The sequence below is a fragment of the Rissa tridactyla genome, chromosome 7 (genome assembly GCF_028500815.1).
Source record: "Rissa tridactyla isolate bRisTri1 chromosome 7, bRisTri1.patW.cur.20221130, whole genome shotgun sequence".
Taxonomy (NCBI): domain Eukaryota; kingdom Metazoa; phylum Chordata; class Aves; order Charadriiformes; family Laridae; genus Rissa; species Rissa tridactyla.
In genome coordinates, this window is record NC_071472.1 from 2074317 (window position 1) to 2092955 (window position 18639).

Here is an 18639-nt window from a genome sequence, read left to right on the forward strand (position 1 = left end):
GGTCACTTCCAGCCATAACAATTATATGATTCTGTTTGGTACCTCTTACTAATTTGGTAATTTATTTGTATTTCACTGGCTTGCACAGCTTTTCTAAGTTTGAGACTGACGTAAGAGCTGCAGTATAGAATCAAGGAATGGTTTAGGTTGGAAGGGACCTTAAAGATCATCTCATTCCAGCCCCCCTGCCATGGGCAGGGACACCTCCCACTAGACCAGGTTGCTCAAAGAGCGATATAGAGAGATACCGAGGTATAGAGCGATAGGGAAGGGGCTGCGTTGGGGCAGCAGGACAGCAACTCAAGAGCGATACAGATACAAATGTCAGCAAGGACCAGCTTGAACCCAGGCTGTTCCTGCGGTGACAGCGCTCGCTCTGCAGTTCCCTGCCCACAGTGTGCCCCGAAAACACGTGCGGTGGAATAGGAGCTTCATAGGAGCCCAGGGCTTCCAGGCCCTGCTCCTGGAGAGGAGGGACATCAAACAGCCTCCAAGGGGGAGTCTGGGATTTTGTACTTTTCACTGTGCTGTGCCTTGCTGGTAGAACTGGGTAAAAATCCTCCTTTAGGAGGTGGCTCTGAGCAGGAGGGTGGTGTAAAGCCTCGGTGGGACTGAAGTGAGCCTGGTGGAGGTGCTCAGCTCCTCCGTATACACATGAAAGCACGGCCTGCGCTGGGGATGCAGCGGGCGCAGTGCCACCTCCCTGGCGGTGTCTGGGGAAGGCTTGGCTGTGCTGACGGCTCCTGCTGCCATAAGGCTGAGGGTGAGCTGGGACGTACATGGGCTTTGCCACCCCCGGCTACCACTGGCCACTGCAGACGCTGCTGTGCTGGCTCGTCCCTTCGGCGGGGAGGCTCATCAGTTCTGCAGCTATAGAGGAGGTTGCTGGAGCACGGCGTGAGGCCTGCTGCTCCTCCACACCGTTTGCTGTCTCCGTAGCCTTCCCACCTGCTGCCAAGCCAGGGAGAGAGATGCTGAGCGCAGGAAAAACAACAGAAGAGTGACGCGGTGGCCTCCGCACGGAGCTAATGGCACACAGGAGGGTTTACAGAACGGACTGGGGGAGAACTCTTTAGTAATTGAATTCTCCTGCAGGTTTTGTGCTGCGGGAAGTAGGATCTACACAGCAGCCACCGCGGCTAAACACGGACTTGATCCCAGAGGAGCGTTCAACCCTACAGCTTCCAGGAAGTGAGCTCCTGGCACAGAAAACGCTCTGCAAATAAAGAATGAAATACGAAAGATTTAGTTAATGATAAAATGCACTGAAGAAAACGTGAGTTTAATACAAGCCTTTCCTTCCTGCCAGCAGCACAGGGCACTTGGACTTGCAGTGAATTATTCTGGAGCATGGACATCTCGTGGTGATCTCTGCAAGTGATGCCACGAATGCATCAATACTTAGATAAGCTATGCCTCAGTGTATGCGCATCCCCAAATCTCTCCTGTTACAGGAGCTAAAATGGGTATTGTTTATGTATATGTTTAGATCAACATCATGTTATCGTGGCATTGAAATATTTTATTATTACACCTGCAGTGTAAGTTGAGGGCCTGTCTGTTCAGCGTGAGCAGTTTGTCTACACAAGAATCAAGCTTTGAGGGTTTCACTTTGGTTAACCCAAGGCAGAAAGGGAACTCAGGAAGTTCCTAAAGTTCATCTGACTGAACTTTACATCCTTCCCCTCGTCCTCCTCTTTCTTTGGGGAGTGCAAGGAATGGTTTTGCGTTTGATGTCAGTGAGATGCTTACCTACCCAATGGGAGTAATAGCAATGTAAGGGTGGTTGTGAGGAAGCAACCATCTTCCGTCTTTTGGACTTTAGTTCCTTACTTGTGATTTTCATATTCTGGTTGATGATCTTTGTACATTTTCCTTTTTTCTGCTGAATATTTTTCTGTACCCTTGACCAGGCTTTGACTTCACTCTAGCATCATACCCATTCCCTGCCTTTTTGGTTACGTCTCAGTGCAGATTTATAGGGCGCTATCAGAACCCTTGACAGCAGTGACATTGTTTTTTGAGCAGACGTACCTCTTCTAGAATATCCCGAATAACGGCAAAAGCTTTAGACCAAAATAAGCGTTTAAAATCTTGTCAAGCTTTTGACAGATTCCACTCCTGACAAGGCTTTTTTTTTTTTTCCCCTTTGTTCAGCAAAGAGCAGTATCCAGGTGCTTAAAGTTGTCCTGTTTGCTGCTTCTGTGGATTTGTGTTACTGATGCATGTGAGAATTTTGATAGGGAAGGAGCTTTTTGCACAGAATGAGATCCTCCCTGTCTCTCTGTTACTGCTTTTGTCAAATCTCTGAGGCTGTGGGTATGACAGTGATTCCCAAAGGGTTTTTTCTTGGTTGGAATGCTTATTGGATGCTAGTAAGAAGGAATATTAAAGTATTGTTTCTCCTAAGCCATTTAATTAAGAATCCATTTTGAGATAATACTAGAGGCAGTAACTAAAAAAAAGAAAAAAGATTTTGTCTTTGAGTTCCTAATTTTTAACTCTCTTAAATAACTGTCAAATACTTTTGTACTATGTAAAATTGAAATATTTTTTTTCGGTACGTAGCGTGGTCTGAACATATTTTCTCAAGTTCTTACGACTACCATGAGATTGTGAAAAACTATTTACAGTGTCTGGAATTTAGATCTAGACTTAGGTCTTGGCTGTTCCTTCTTCCTGGATTTACCTTTCTACCTAGCATAACATAGTACCTTCCCATTTATCCCAACAGTGAATATATGGAGAGACTATTGAGTCAGTGGCATTCCAAGATTTTTTTAAGTCTTTGACATTGTTTGTTCCTTCTTCTAATCTCCCCAAAATTAACTGTTGTTTGTTTGTCCTGTGTTTTGTTGATCCTTCTTACAACCCATCTAAGAATATGTGATGATAATGACAAGTACCTCTCAAAACACTGGTGTGTTTCCAACATGTGAATATCCAAGTCAGAACAGGTATTGTAGCACTCAGCAAATACTATCAGTGGGGATTTTCCCCCTATTTTATGTAGTAGTGATAAAAAGCCCCTAGTTTGTTTGGGGTACCTGTGCTCCGTCACTACTCAGCAATGCTCTCGGAGCTGTGGGAATAGGTCAGAGTTGGTGTAATTGGGCAAACTGGATTTCCAGCCCTGTCACTGTGACGTCCCCATCCAGCCTGTGGGGCAGCAAAGTACGGACTGTAATAACCTCGAGGTCCTAGAAAGTCCCTGGAGTCCTGAACTGATTACAGCAATTAAGTTCCACAAAGCGTCGCTCAGATATTACCACAGTAGGTGACAGCAAGATGCCCTTTCACTTGTATTTTGCTCTCTGCAAAATAGGGGGAAAGGAGTTGCTATTTACAGAGTGCGTAGTACTTAGAAAATTAGGGCTTTTTCTTACTAAGCTATTTCTAGCATTATGTAATAGCTTATTGTGAGTCGTGTGATTTCAGAATTTGGTCCTTGCTGCAAGAAAAACATTAAGAGATCGTAGCAGCTGAAAGTCTGTTCTCTGGGGAAGAAAAAGAAGAAAAAAAAAGAGTAGAAAATGTAAAGAGAAAAAAAGTAAAATGCGCTGTTTGTAAGTCCTATTTATTAGTGTTTAAAGCTGTTTCTAAGCTTCTGAGTTTGGAAGCTTGTGGAAGGAAAAAGCTAATTAAAAACACAATACAACATAACATACTAAACCTTAGCCCAAACCCTATCAGTTGCTTGGCTTAAATTAAGCAGCATGAAATTCATTTCAACAACACCGTAACAGCGTGTCACAATTCTTTCCCATTCACTCCACAGCGTGAATATTTTAAACAAAGTAGTTTTCCTATAATTTCATTGAAGATGTAAGTCTGGTTTGGTTTTTTGCACCCTGGTGAGACCCTTGGCAAAACCTGTGAGAGGTGGGCAAAGGCAAAGTGGATGGGATGACTTCAGAGGAAGTCATTGCCACCTAAATAGAACTTGTCACAGCAGAGAGCTGCAGTCCTCTGTGTGATAAATGGAGTTTGGCTGCCCACCAGGTTTCTTCGGTGAAGGATTACAAAGCGTGTGCTATCGGGAATTTGACTTCTGTGAGCTGGGGGCCTGGTACGGAGCTGGAAAACCTGGTGCTCTACAGACGTGCGGGGCTTGCTTCTGTCTTACAAACTAACTGGTGATTGCAAAGCCAACCACCCGTCTGCTTGAGCACCGTCAGTGAGTCTGTGGTTTTACCACATTGGCTTTGGGTCAAATTGTGAGACGGTTCAGCGTGTTCTAAACCACTTCTGTTTAAAAAATAAAAAGAAATAGTCAGGGTTATTTTGGTTGTATAGAACCTGATGGTGTGGGAAGTGGTGACACCACACTAGAAGGAAATCGGGACGCTGTAAACATAAAAATCCTTAAAAAGATATATGTTCTTTAATTTAACTGTTTGAATTAGGAAAAGCATGCAGTGAAAACAGACATGTGGCGAGGATCTTCTCAACAATGAGGTCTCGAGGAAAATTCCACTTCTTTCCTTGCATTTATAACACTATGCAGATTATTGTGTTGAACATTCCTGCTTCAGCGGCTGAAGTCTTCTGTGTGTGTTTGCAACCCAAGGAGAAATGTACTGGTTTTTGGGAAGTTGAGAAAAACCATTTTAGCCAATGAATGGGAGAAAAGAATTACTGAGATCCTTCATTTTATACCTCTTACCTTTTTCAGTAATGCCAGGTCAGCACGAGTGTGTTGGGCAGAAGAGGTGCCAAGGAGGGAGGTGGTGGCGAGGGTGGCACTTGGCAACGTAGTTCCCTCAGTCTCTTCTGTGCAAGCCACACTGCGAGGGCAGTGATTGGAAAACAGCGGCAGTCTGGCTCACCCTACCTCCTCTGTTTCTGTGCCATCAACATCTGCGCTCAGGTCCCGTTTACTAAAATAAGGTCCCTTATGCACATAGTCTGCGAAATAGAAACCGGAGGTCACAGCAGATACTGAGGAAAACGAATGTCAGATGTCCACGTGCTGCTGAACAGTTCTCCAGGAAAATAAACTTACCTGTTCTATCTCAGCTCTCTAATTTTCCCTTTTTCTAAAGGAATCAGCTGAAATACCAGCCATCCTCAGGCACAGAAGAAAGCATAAGTAACAAACTTCTGCTTGGTCACTTCCAGCTCCCTCTGTGAATTAGCTTTTCAGAAGCAAATTGCAGTCTGTTCACCAGAAGAAAAATAGAGGCAGAGATAGAAAATAAATTTGAAATACTTTCAAGTTTCAGGGCTTTTTTTAATTGCAGCCAGCAGTTTGAAGAGTGCGCCGGGGAGAGAAACCAAAGCTAAGCTAGATGAAGACAAAAGAGAAATGGGAATAAACTTGAACAGAGCGAGGATAAGAGGAGAATAAGCTAATAAGAGGAGAAATGGGTGCTAATCCTCTTCCAGATTGGCAAGTTAATGTGATGCTGTAAAAGGGGACTAGATGTGTGATTTAAGAAAATGTGGTCCACCCATGTCAGCAAAAACGCTTCATCACAGCCAGCACAGGAAAGCACCCCCAATGTTCCGAGACCTGCGGTTGATTTGTCCTGCTCCAGGACACTGCACACGGAGCAAAAGAGATCTCTGAGTAATGCAGAGGAGGCAGGGGGAGCGACGGGGGGCTCAGGGAGTGATTTAGAAATACACCATATTATTTTAGGACTTCCTGGCTGAAGACTTCATGCTGTGTGTCTGAGGAAATGCTGTGGTAGACCACATATGGTAAACACAGATGCTTGTGTAGTTGGCAGTATGATTAAGTTTAGTTTGGGGGCAATATTTGTCTCTCTTATTTTTTTTTTTCTTTTTTCTTTTTCTCCTAAAGACTTATGGAACATTCTTGGCTTCCTAACATGTTATTGGGGACAGACACAGAGCAGCATCTTTCCAGAAGAGCACATTTAGGAGAACAGGTGCAATTTTATTAGCTGGTGTATTATTATCAGGTGTCATAAAACCCAATAGTGGGAGCTTCCCCAGAGCCTTGGGAAGATCACGCAATACTTTCAAGAGCCGAAGTAATTAGAAAAAATAAAGTGGTGTCTCTATACTGTTGCAGCTTTAGTTTAGTGCCTTTTATCACTGAAAAAAACACCTTTTTTTTCTCTCCTGGGTCTTCTAAATAGCTTTCATGAAAAAGAGGAACCAGCTGCAGAGATTGAAGCAAAATTCAGACTAGAGGTGTTCAGCTGTTGATTCAATCACACTTCTGGCAATTGGAATAAAACACAGATCAGAGCATTCCCAGACAGATCTTTGTTCTTTTATGGGTGAATAAAAAATGGAGTTTGAAAAGTTTGTGTATTGTTCAAATTTCGTGGTTTGGATGTATTTTTGGAGAAATAACAACCTGCACCTGTAGCTACCTATCTGGCTGTGATCTTCACCCTTCAGCTTCCTTGGAGACTGCAGAAAAAGTGCTTTGGGTGTTACTTAGTGTGGGAAGATTGGAATTTCAACTCTTTTTTGGAGGGAGAGAAAAATCCTCACCCCAAAATAAAAAGAATTAATTTGGAGGGAGGGGTAGAAAAGAGGCTAAGCAGATACTCATGTCTGTCGATGTCCAGTTCTGCTGTGAATGCCACGGGCAGACACATCGCAGATTCTGGCAGCCTCCCGTGGTGAATATTTCAGGTTAGAGATGCCCCAGCGTCAATCTTTGTTTCTTTCCTTGGGTTGCACAGTGGTAGTCAGAGCAACCTGATGGGCTTCGCTGAGTAAGAGGATGGATGTAGGCATGTGCTTAATTGATACGGCAGCCAAGAACTGTTCTTGTGAAGGGGGCCTAACTTCTGGTACCCTCCGCTGTTCTATGTAGTTGTTGCCAGCAGAGGTGAGATAGCTGGAGAAGTTTAAGTAGTGCCGCAACGCATTTAACAACTTAACTTATTACTGATAATAATGTGTAAATGCATTTTTATGGTCAAGAGAATGAAAACACTCGTGGACAAACTAGTGAAACGTTTTGTCCATCTTTGTACTTCAAGTAGTTCATGCTGCCCTTTTTGTCACTAAAACATCTACGCTTTGTCCTGACCGATTAGCACTTGACATTCCGGCTAAAGCAAAACAACATTGGAGTTTACAGTTATTTATAACATAAGAAATCACGTCTGTCAAAACATGAAAAGTTTAGAATGACTAACATATTCAATGACCTTTATCTTGGACTTCTTTTTTAGTCTACACAGATCTTTAAACTGTAGACCTTTTCCACGTGTAGCACCTCGTGAATGTTCACCTGTGATGCATGTCAGGCAAAATCTTGCATGTCTTGCATGTTCATTTGAACGTTACAGAAAAAGATGTAGTATTTTGGCAGTAAATGTATGTATTACTGGTACTTTTTTTAAAACCAAATTTCTTAGCTGTAAAAACAATCTGTGCTGAACTGAAGGCAGCTTGAAAAAGATGTGACTGCAAGATTTTAAATTCAAGAAAAAAAAAGAGATGGTGAAAAGAAATGTTACAACGGTTGCCCTATTTTCTAATAATTAGTATTCACAAAACCCCCATGTTCTAACTACCTAGTAATTTCCAAATTGCTGAGACACCTAATGAGTTGTCTTAAATAAATTTACCAAACATATAGAAGGAAATAATTGCTGAGCATTTAATTCTGAAATGGCAACTCAATGCAGAATGGTTATGCAGCTGCCTTGTGTGTGTGTCAGTTCTTCAGCAGGAAAATGATTTGATTGGGAGCTGAACCTTGTCCTGTTTGGACTTTCAATGGCACATTCACATTGTCACATAGATGTGAATTTGTGAAAAAGTCCCACTAAAATGCTTTCCTACGGCTCTGATGGACCTTGTTATTTCACATTACAAGAGCTGTAACAGCTTTTGTAATTCTAGGGGGATATTACTAATTCTAGAGGATATTAAAAGCAAAATAGGGGCTGTGCTTCAAGTGTAATCTCTGCACCTCATTCTGCAAATTCTTTCCGGGTGGGAATAACCCCTTTGGTTTCATTAGTGCAAAGGGTTGCTCCTCCTGCCTCGGGCCCCCCCAGAAGTCTCACTCCCGTGCCTAGGATAGGTAGGACCTCTCTGCAGTATTGCGCTGGGCTTGTTCTAGCAAACATAGATTTTTCTGGCCCCGACTCTGATTGCAGCACAGTAATGTCTTCGTGCCAAATGAATAGATACCCACTGGTTTGTATTTGCTTCTTAATTACATCACCTGCCCAGTAATTAAATTTAGCTGCCTGCCCTGAGTGCTGAGACCAGGTGAGCACCAACTGTGGTCAGCAGTAGTGGCCACTGTTATTTAAAATGTAGGGTTTTTTGAAGTCTGCAATGTAAAAATATCTTAGTACTTTCACTCTGTAACACCCATCTTTGTGGCATACTTACAGTAGTAATTCCTGTGAGTTAAACCTGCATTTTGAGGCAGTGGGAACAATACAGACACTATGACTAGTTTGCGTAGAGACTAATCTTGTGCAGAGGGACTGCACGATGCACGTGGACCAGTGAGAGATGGGGTGTATGTTGGGTCTTGCAGTGAACTGCATCTAAAGTGAATAGTTCTTCCCTTTTTAAAAAAAAAACACAAGCCATCATTCCTTGAGCTCATGTGGCATATGGCAGCATATGGCCCTGCAGCCAGCACTGTGCTTTTTTGTTCTCCTTTTGCTTTGCCAAGAACTTTGTCGAGTTCCTGGGAAGTTGTTGAGGAGGTGCATGGCCTCATGTGCGATGTGCGTCGACCTCGATTCTCGCTGAGAGTTGCAGAGGACTGAGGACACTCAGTCTTTTTTCAGGTTGGGGCTCTGGTTCTTGATGAATCCGTCTCGTGTGCAGGTAAAGGATGGGCTAATGTCACCTTCCTGCTAATTAAATCGGCCTTCCTTCTCCGAGGAGCTACTTTGGGTTTTGGCTACTTCCACTGTCGGAGCGTGAAGATACCTCAGCGCCAGCTAGAGACAGAGCTATGGTCTGGAGTTAAGCAGGCTTTAGGAGATATCTTTTGTTTCTGAGCAGTGCTGACATCCCCAATCACACTGACGTTTGAGCAGGCTGTTGTGGCTCATTGTTGAAGATGGGAGCGTAAACAATTGCATGGGGTTTTATTATTCTTTTTAAAGTGGATGAATGAATGGAGCAATGACTGCAATGGAGAAGAAGTGACAAAGCAATGAAGGAAAACAATCTAATAATAGTAATAATATCAATAAACAAATCTTGAGTTGCTTAAACCTTGCAATATATGGCAAATATAAAGAACCACTCCTCTGATGGGGTTATAGTGAACATTTACCTGCGTGTGCTGTTCTGGTAGTAAAAAAGAGTCTTCTCATTATGTCCATGCACATACCTTCCAAGTTCAGAAGTATTGTAAATGAGTAGTTTTAAAGACCTGTATCACACTTGAATAAATAATTCTAAATACATATCCTGAAAAACAGCCAGCAGTTTTTGTCATACGGAAAACATTACTCGTTTGGCCAAGAGGTGGTGGGCACAGAGGGGCTTTGCGGGCATGGGTCGGTGCTGTGGGTAGGAGGGGGCTGGAACAGGCAGCGTGCACAAGGTCGCGTCGCGCTGAACTGAGTTTTGGCTGCACCAGGGCTTTTGAGATCGCAGCTTTCTGTTCTGCTTTGGGAGAATGAAATCTTGGGATTTCATCTATGTGGCAGGAAGAATGCTTCCTGCCTGCTTTTATACAAAATACTTTTGGTTACAGTACTCATGAAATAACTTAATATCAAGAGACGTACTGAATGCATCTAGAACAAATACGGTACTGGTTTAGAGTGAACTCTTCTCGCTTTTGATGCTCAGGTAAAGTGAGTAATCGTGCCTGGTGTGGGTTGGAATATGGTTTGGATTGAGAGCAATTCGAACCCCAGGATAGTATGTATTTAATCCAGCCAAAGTGACTAGTAGTAGCTAGTATCTCCACGATTCCATGTTTTAGCTGAGAAATGAAATTTCAGCATTTTTGCATGCAAGTTTAGTGTTTCCTGGCAGTGCTGTAACAACAGCTCCGGTCCTAAATGGGGCACTTCCCTGCTTTTGTGGGAATTGGAGATCAGAGATTGGGGAGAGATCCGCAAGTTACAGTGTCCAGCTTTATATAAGGACATTTGAATGAGCTGGACATTAAAGGACACGTCAAGATTGCACCCAGAAGTCTACTTCTGATGCTTTGATTCTTGGTAACATGATTAGTTAAAAACAAGAACAGCAACAAAACCACTGCAGAAAGCCAGATCCACTGTATTGTCCCTCTCCTCCGGGGTACGTAGGAGTCTGCAGCTCCTCCCAACCAGTGCGGTTCTGCTTCTGCCATGCAGTGTCAGCATAATGCATCGGAATCGATGTGGAACAAATTGCAGCATAAGACAAGTTTCCCTATCTGTACATCCATCTGTAAATGTAAATTTTTCTTTTACTAATTATTACAAAAGTTGCAGGCTTGCTGTGCAGCAGGGCTTCTGTGCGCCAGCCTTCAGTGTGGATTTTGCTGGCTGGCCCCAACCTCGCAGAGACAGGGATGTGACAACGCAGGCTGAGTGCGAAAAACAGCGTGTAGGAGAAAGTCGCATTGTGCTTTACAAGGCCATGTTTATCTGTTTTCCAGTAGAAAACAGCTAAACAATGATAAGCAATCTTGTTTTGTACAATATTGCTTTCTTAAACCTCCATCGTGCTGTATGTGTGCTCGCACACTTGATGTCTGCTGAAAAATTTGGAGTTGAGGTCCTGACTGGGTTTAAAAGCATTGGAGTGACCTCTGGTTCAGCTCTTTAGGCTGCTGTGTAACCTCTGTGTCCAACATCAGGACAGGAACTTTAGGATCTTTGGGGCCTTTGCATGCTGTGTCTTAGAATCAAGGATGCCTCCCACCAGCCCAGGTTGCTCCAAGCCCCGTCCAACCTGGCCTTGAACCCCTCCAGGGATGGGGCAGCCACAGCTTCTCTGGGCAACCTGGGCCAGGGGCTCACCGCCCTCACAGCAAACAATTTCTGCCTCACATCTCATCTCAGTCTCCCCTCTGTCAGTGTAAAACCCTTCCCCCTCGTCCCATGGCTCCCCTCCCTGCTCCAGAGTCCCTCCCCAGCTTTCCTGGAGCCCCTTGAGGGCCTGGCAGGGGCTGGAAGGTCTCCCCGGAGCCTTCTCTTCTCCAGGCTGAACCCCCCCAGCTCTCTCAGCCTGTCCCCACAGCAGAGGGGCTCCAGCCCTCCCGGCATCTCCGGGGCCTCCTCTGGCCCCGCTCCAACAGCTCCGTGTCCTTCTGCTGTTGGTGCCCCAGAGCTGGAGGCAGCGCTGCAGGGGGGTCTCACAGAGCGGGGCAGAGGGGCAGAATCCCTGGTTTCACCAGGAGGTGAAACTGCCTCGAGCGTCCAAAAACCTGTAGGGAAGCTTGAAGGTACCAAGTGGGATTCCTGTTGTGGGGAGGAACTAAGAGGAGGCACAGGAGGAGAGGTGGGTAGAGGGAAGGACAGGATGGGGGAGGAGTGATTTTTTTTCCCCTGAAGTGTTTCCTGCTGTCCCTAGCTCTGATATTATTCAAACTCCAGCAAACCATTCAAAATAATTGGCTGCCTCGAGGTGTGCTGCTGCTCCTGGTACTTTGTCATTTTAAAGCGCTGTAGATTTTCAAAGTGAACTCTCTGTTGTTGCAAAGACATTTTTCATGTTCTCTGCTGAAAACAACACGTGCGTATGAACACAGATACTTGGGCTTTCCTCTTCAGTGGCACGTATGCTTTATTAAGCACAGCGATTGCCACGTGTGCTCAATGTCTGCTTATTCCTGGAGAGAGAGACGCGCTCGGAATGCCCATAGCCAGTCCTTCTGTCGGAGAAGGATGCCTGCAATTAGACAATGCTGCCCTGTTGTCTTGCTTAATGGATAAGGCAGAGGCTTTTTCTCCGAGCAGAGTGTGTTTTCAGAAATGCTTTCTGGGTTGCGATGGACTCTGCAGCACCCTAAATCTTTTCAAAAGAGACTGCCTGTCATCTGGCTTATTGGAGCTCCTAATGGATTGGTGCTTTAATTGCACAAGCTATATGACAGAGCGTTACAAGTTATGGCTGGATAGAGAGCAATTCAGATCTGTATATTTATGGCAGTTGGGGAACAAAAATTATTTGCAGCCTCACTGAAGTCTTTATTTTTTTTTTCCCCCTTCTGAAACCATAACAGCTAAAAGTTGGTATTTTCTTCTGCTCTTTTCTTCAGCGAGCAGGAAGGCTGGACCTGGCTGGTGTCTGTAGTGTCCGGGAGGAGGATGCGTGTGAAGGTTTTCTCCCTGAACAGGCTGAGGCATAGAAACACCATGTTCATGAGGAATATTGTGTTACCCTTCCCAGCCACCGCAGCACTTAACTTTTAGCAGTCTCAAGCGTAAGACCAGTCAGTCAGTGAGCAAGAGGGACTGATGATTTACCATCATTTTGTAGTTGCTGAATAAACCGCCCCACTGTTCTTTCTGCTTTACCCTTTTTCCCAAGCATTTTTGGGATCGCTTCAACCTCAGTGTTTTTGTCAAAACTGAATTATACTAATTGATGAGAGAGGAAAATGAATGATGGAGAAAATAAATAATAAATTGCAAGAAAAATGAATTCACAGAAGCCCAAAGTTAAAAGGCTGTGAAATATGAAACAAGTCTTTCATTGCCTTGAATAATATAATTATCTAGCAGAGCCTGTTCCTTCAAATTGTCAAATCTGGTGTGCGCTTGAACTCATCGCATATGCTCCCACTTCACAAAGTTCCTCTGTCTCCCAGGGGGAGGTGAGGTTGAGGTTGGGTGACAGTTAGTGTGATAATTGGTCCTTGAGTATTATGTGCAAACGTGAACCTGTGGACATATGCGATATGCCCCAAACTATCAGCTTGCTGCTGTAAGCAATAGGAAAATAAAGAAATTCAAGGGTCTTTTTGATAAAGTTTTGATGCACAGGAAAAGAAGGGGGCTGTCTTCTTTCCTCTTTATTCTCCTCTCACTTCCCTAAGACTACTAACAAAATCTTGTTTTTATTGTCTGGTCAGGCAGTGAGTTATACTTTCCCATCTGCGACAAGGGCCTGGGTGCATCGTAGTATTTAGTATCAGCCCATCTATTGCAGTTTCAACAAATAGGAGCTGTCAGGCCAGAACTTCATTGGGCTTGGTGCTGTACAGGCAGGGGTGTTCGTGTTGGCTTGTTGCACAATATTCTGTCAATATGGCACAATATTGCTGTCAATATTCTGATCTGCAATCAAAAATTTTAAACAGAACCGATTAAGTTAATTAAATACAAGAAGTGATGCTTTTGTCTGTGCACGGTTTTCAAAAACAGTCAAAAGCTGGACTTCCAAGGATAACGGGGGTTATTTTTAATTTATGGACTGCTTGTATTATTGTAGTTCCCGGAAGCTATAATCAGATTCTGAGTCCCATTTTGTGAGTAGAAGTCGCTGCTGCCAGGAGTCCAGTGTCACTACAGGTGGATCTTGGCTGGTGAAAGCTGAGTGCAGAAATGGAGGGTGGTGTCAGCAGAAGCATGAGAGGTGATGGGTACGTCAGTGAGATGCCTGTGATGGTCCGTGCCCGTACCCAGTAGTCGGGGTGCTCTTGCTCAGTGCAGGGCAGTGACTGAGCTGAGAAAAGTAAACGTTAATCTTGCTTGGTCTTCTGCTCTGACTGAGTGTGGACCCCGGCGTTCCACGTGTACGGTACGTTACAGAATACCAGTTTTCATTGCTTACCTCGGGCTGCTTTTTCTGTCCGTCTTGCTGCTATTTGCAGAACCGTGCCTTGTTTTCAGTGTGATGCTGCAGCTCGGCATCATGTGAGTCACAGTCCTGGGGCTGCATCTTTCAGATAAGCCACTTGCTATTTGGCATAACTTGCAAGAGAAGGGATCATGCGGCTGTGATTGTACCAGTCCATATCATTTGGCGTACAGGCAGTGATTAGCAGCCTGGGGTAGCCTTGCAGTATCAGCTACTTTGGTTAAGACCGCTTTGTTCTGACAGCATTAAATAGGTCAGTGCTCAAACATATACCACTAAAAGCCAGTATGGGAAACTGTGCATCCAGCATAGGTATCTATTTCTATGAAATTTCCTTACAGAGCTACGCTAAATCGTATCCAGAGGACTTGAATAAATGTATAGATATGCGCCTGTGCACTTCTGGTTCACCATTTCCCCACACGGATGATTTCTGCGATCCACCTACGTGCGTGATGCTGCTATCTGTCCTGTCAGTGATGTGTGCTGTGCCTTGTTCTCGTCCACCTTTCAGTACCCAGAAAATTAAGGGGGAAATGACATGGTCAGAGAGCACGTGGGTGAGGAACAGTGTCTGCTACTCCCGATGACAGCAGTAGAGGCTTTGTCTCAGGCTTCAGGCATGCCGGGATGTGGTGCGTTCCTCCTCCAGGCTATTATGCCAGGTAGGACTAAAATCTTGGAAAGCAGCCCATTCCTACTGCAGTATATTATTTGTATTTATTATTGTGCCTTTAGATTTATTATTTGGAGAGTGTGATTACTTTTCCTTCTTCCTTTCTGCTGCTATTGAAGTGTTGTTGTCTGTAACTAAAAAATGTGATGATCAGCAGCTCTAAAGCATTTTGTATCTTCAGAGTGTTTAGTGGACAATAAATGATAAGCTGTTCTCTTCCACAAACTTGGTCTGTCTTTGCAACTCCTGCTCTATTTTTTTTCTCCTTTTTTTCTCTAATTGCTTTGAACAATGCAGAGTCTGGTTTGAAGGACAGGCTCTAATTTTAGGACTAGAATATTTGATCATATAAATTCAGTCTCCCGCTGCTAGACTTCTCCTTCAGGTGCTGACTGGAGATGGGGGTTGGAGCAGCAGGCCAGGCAGGAGGTCTCCCATTTCACCCCGGTGGGATGAGCGGGCACGCTTCGCACTCTCGCTTTTGATCAGGGAAGAAACGTTCTTATGCCTCTGTTGGAGATGCATTTGGTCGCTGAAGTTTTAATCTTGCCCCCAAGACGGGGAGAGAGGAGTAACTGGGAGGCACTGGGCAGCACGAGAGGCATCTTTGGTGCCCACCTTGCCCAGTGCAGTGCCTGGCCAGTTCCCTGCTCCATCCTGAGGGAAGCAGAAGGAAGAGCAGCACATCCAGCTTCCCACCTCGGAAAAGCTGTGCCACTGCCAGTGGCTAACGCTGGTTTTCAGCCTGTTGATGTGAGACTTGTTCCAGCTCAGGACCCAGACGCGTGGGTCTCTGCTGAGACTGCTCTGCCCTTTCCCCGGGGCAGCCGCCTGTCCTGGGAAGGAATTTGTCTGGTCTGTTCAAATCGTTGCCGTGTGCTAGCTCACATTACGCGAATCCTGTTCCTGACATAGAGGAAATTTGCCCTCCCTGGTGACAGCACCATGCTTATGGCCAAGTTGTGAGTACGTGACAAGAAGAGAGCATATGCTCATCAGTGGTTCATTGCCAGCAGTCTTCTAATGGATGTGTACTCACATCAATATTTAAGAATATCTTCGTTCACATGGAGAGTAAGAACATTGACTTCTATGGTAGATTACATAGAATATGTGTCTCCGTGCTGCAGGATATAAATCAATTTAAGGAAGAAAGTTTGAAAGACATAATGCTGTAGAATGGCTCTTTTGGAACACGTATAGAGATACAGATTTTGGTGCTCTATGGGGATATATAGATGTATATGTCTTCAATTTGTTGCTAGAAATGTGATGACTTAGAAATTATTTGTTACACTGGTTATGTAATAAAATACAGCATACACAGTCCAGTGTGTTACTCCTTTCCCTTATTTAAACACCGAAAGAGTGTATTCCTCCTCCTGAGCACAGTACTGGGGCCGGATCCTTCTGCAGCTCTGCGTTATCCTGATCCTTTTGAAGTTTGCTTTTTTTTTTTTTATGAAAGGGGTTTTGTCTAGTTATTTTTCCTAAGACATGTAAAATATGTAAGTTAAAAAGTTAGAGGACAATGCAAACTCCATGCAGCTCTTTACGCTGAACTTTATATGCCGACGTTTCTGGCAGCCGTTGCCAGCCCCGCTGGGGAGCGCAGGGTGGCTGCGTCTCACCTGCGTCGGGCTGGGGAGGGTGGAACGCAGACCTCTCCCTGCTGGGAGCAGACTAACCACCCCACCACAAATCACTCAATGCCGTGTTGAACAGAAGAGGATTCTGCAAGGCTGGAGTCTGGCTTAAGCAAAAGCCATCGTTCACCAGACAGACGTATTAATTTATTAGTAAAAATTCCATTTGCTGGGGAAACAGCTCAATAAGGGACATCTGTTTCCTGTTCAACACTTACCTTGAGTGGGAAGTTAGACCTAGACTTTAGGATTTTGAGATCTTTGTAGGAATTTCCTCCTATAGTGAAAATTTACGTTGCCTTTTGTATGAACACCCAGTCCTACGCACCTCCCTCGGTGCTCCTGGAAGTCTAGGTTCAAGCCCTAGGCTTGCTCGGCTTCTGGGCCATTAGAATAAAATAGAATAGAATAGACTGTTTCAGTTGGAAGGGTTCTATGATGAGTTGAGTGTTCATTTGAGATTTTGGAGAGGGGGATGGATATTTCAGATTCATCATGAGTAAACATTGCCTTTTACCTTGCCTTGTCTGTTTTGGAAGATTAAAGCCCTGTTTTTCGGTTGGCTCCACGCAAACAGGAAGCTCAGCTGCGTAGGATGCTGGAGACAGAAGAGAGGAGCCACTGCATACTTCAGATGTTGCCAGGCGTCCTCAATAATGTCCCAGATGGAAAATCTAACAGCGGCCATACCTTATTTCCTGCCTTATAGGCTGTTGTATTCTGCTGCTGCTTGTATGTGCGGTTTTCGTTTCGTATCATTGTACAGCTTTTGGGTTGCCCTGTTGAGTAGCTTTTAATAATGTGACTTTTGGCACTTTTTCCCTCTTGAAGGACAGAACAAAGCTTTATGTGAGTGGCGGCCACGGCAGGGAGGGAAGTACTTACACAATGGTACTGTATTTACAAGGAGGGGTGATTCTGACCAAGCTTTATAATACCTTAATTATACTTCATGTGACCTAGCCCTTGACAGTCTTGAATCTAAGGTTGTCAAACAGGATTTAAATATTATAAAGATTTCTGGACAGTGCCCACAACTGAGCTGTATTTCACTGTGTCAGTGAAGAGATTATTTGAAAGTGGAAAGAGAGAGGTTTTTCATGGGATTTTTGTCTTTGGCTTCGTGCACCTGATCGGTAAAGCCAGGTTATTTCTCTGCTAAATTCTGCAGATTTTTCGTGCTGGCAACAATATATAAAACCCACTCAAAGAAATTAAGAAATGAATATTTTAGAAGTATTTTATGAATCTGAGTGGGGAGGGGGTTTCTATTTCTTACATATGTTTTCTTAGTGACGTGCATTTAATTTCAGGGCTCAGCAGATTCGTACACAAGCAGACCTTCAGACTCTGATGTCTCTTTGGAAGAAGACAGGGAAGCAATCCGCCAAGAAAGAGAACAACAAGCAGCTATACAACTCGAAAGGGCGAAGGTGTGTTCTTTTCAACTTTAATAATAACTAAGTTACTTGGCGTTTATCTTTTGCCTAGTGTTAGAATTCACACTGCTGGTTTGTAATGATGCTGCTACCTTTTGAAATAGGTTGGCAATTGAGTCAGGTTACCTGCAGACAAGATGTTTGGGGGAATATGGTATAAATATTTTCCTGTTAATAGGGATCTTCTCTAGTGAGCTGAACTCTGCTGGCTTGTGTGAAATTATCAGGTCGGAATTTTGATGTGTTTGGCCAATGACCTCTGCTAGGTTTTTGGTAATTTGATACAGTCCTTGATTCAGAAAAGTTTCCGCTGTTTGTGATGTGTGTTTCTGTTTGTAGTCCAAACCAGTAGCATTTGCTGTTAAGACTAATGTGAGTTACTGTGGAGCTCTGGATGAAGATGTTCCTGTCCCAAGCACTGCCATCTCCTTTGACGCCAAGGACTTCCTACACATTAAAGAGGTAAAATCAAGAAGTAGTAAAAGGGAATGTGAAAGGGAATCTTTTTACATGCCAAGGGATTTGAACAGTCGGGGCTGAGCCATACTGGATTGAAAAGCGAGCCAAGAGCCGAGTGGAGGCAGGAGAGCACAGCACATCCGTCTGATTAATGATGATGGGGCGGTACTTCAGCCTTTTTAGAGTTCCAGCACCCTGGGGTGGTTATCCTGCACTTTTTAAACGCTTGACGTCACCAGCTTGTTGTTGGATTTTCATGTCACAGGAAGGAAATAATACCTTGCTATAATTTAAATCCCCTTCAACGTGGTAGATACAGATTCTTTTCATCAAATGAAATTTGTGATGGATCAGAGATTACATAATGGAAAGGGATTCTATTGACCAAAAAGTGGAGTAGTGCCAGGTTACACCAGGTCTTCATAAAGCACCAGATAGGCTTGTAAGGGAGGAAATAAGACTTAGAATAGTACAGTAAGAAAAGAAAATATTGAAGAGGACAGGTACAAAAATAAGGAAAAAGGAGTGGGAACAAATGGTCCCTGAGTATGCCTTTGATAGAGAAAAATACGTTTTATTGCATGTTGAGCATATTTTCTGCAATTCTTTATCTGAAGTGAGCCCTCCAAATTTGCATAGACCCCTGTTGTTTTGTAGATTTGTACACAGGCATCCAGCTTGCAAAAACATTTTT

General features: G+C 44.1%; 1 protein-coding gene across 6 annotated transcripts in view; it reads left to right on the forward strand.

Moving 5' to 3' along the window:
* The window catches only part of CACNB4 (calcium voltage-gated channel auxiliary subunit beta 4), a 61790-nt gene that overhangs the window by 15369 nt on the left and 27782 nt on the right, over window positions 1-18639 (forward strand). For all 6 annotated transcript variants that reach the window (XR_008467631.1, XR_008467630.1, XR_008467632.1 and 3 more), the window contains exons 2-3: window positions 17361-17480; window positions 17826-17948. Coding sequence is in view for 3 of the 6 variants with exons in the window: in XM_054208274.1 (XP_054064249.1) it covers window positions 17361-17480; window positions 17826-17948 (243 nt within the window). In the remaining 3 variants the exon portion in view is untranslated. The remainder of the gene's footprint in view (window positions 1-17360; window positions 17481-17825; window positions 17949-18639) is intronic.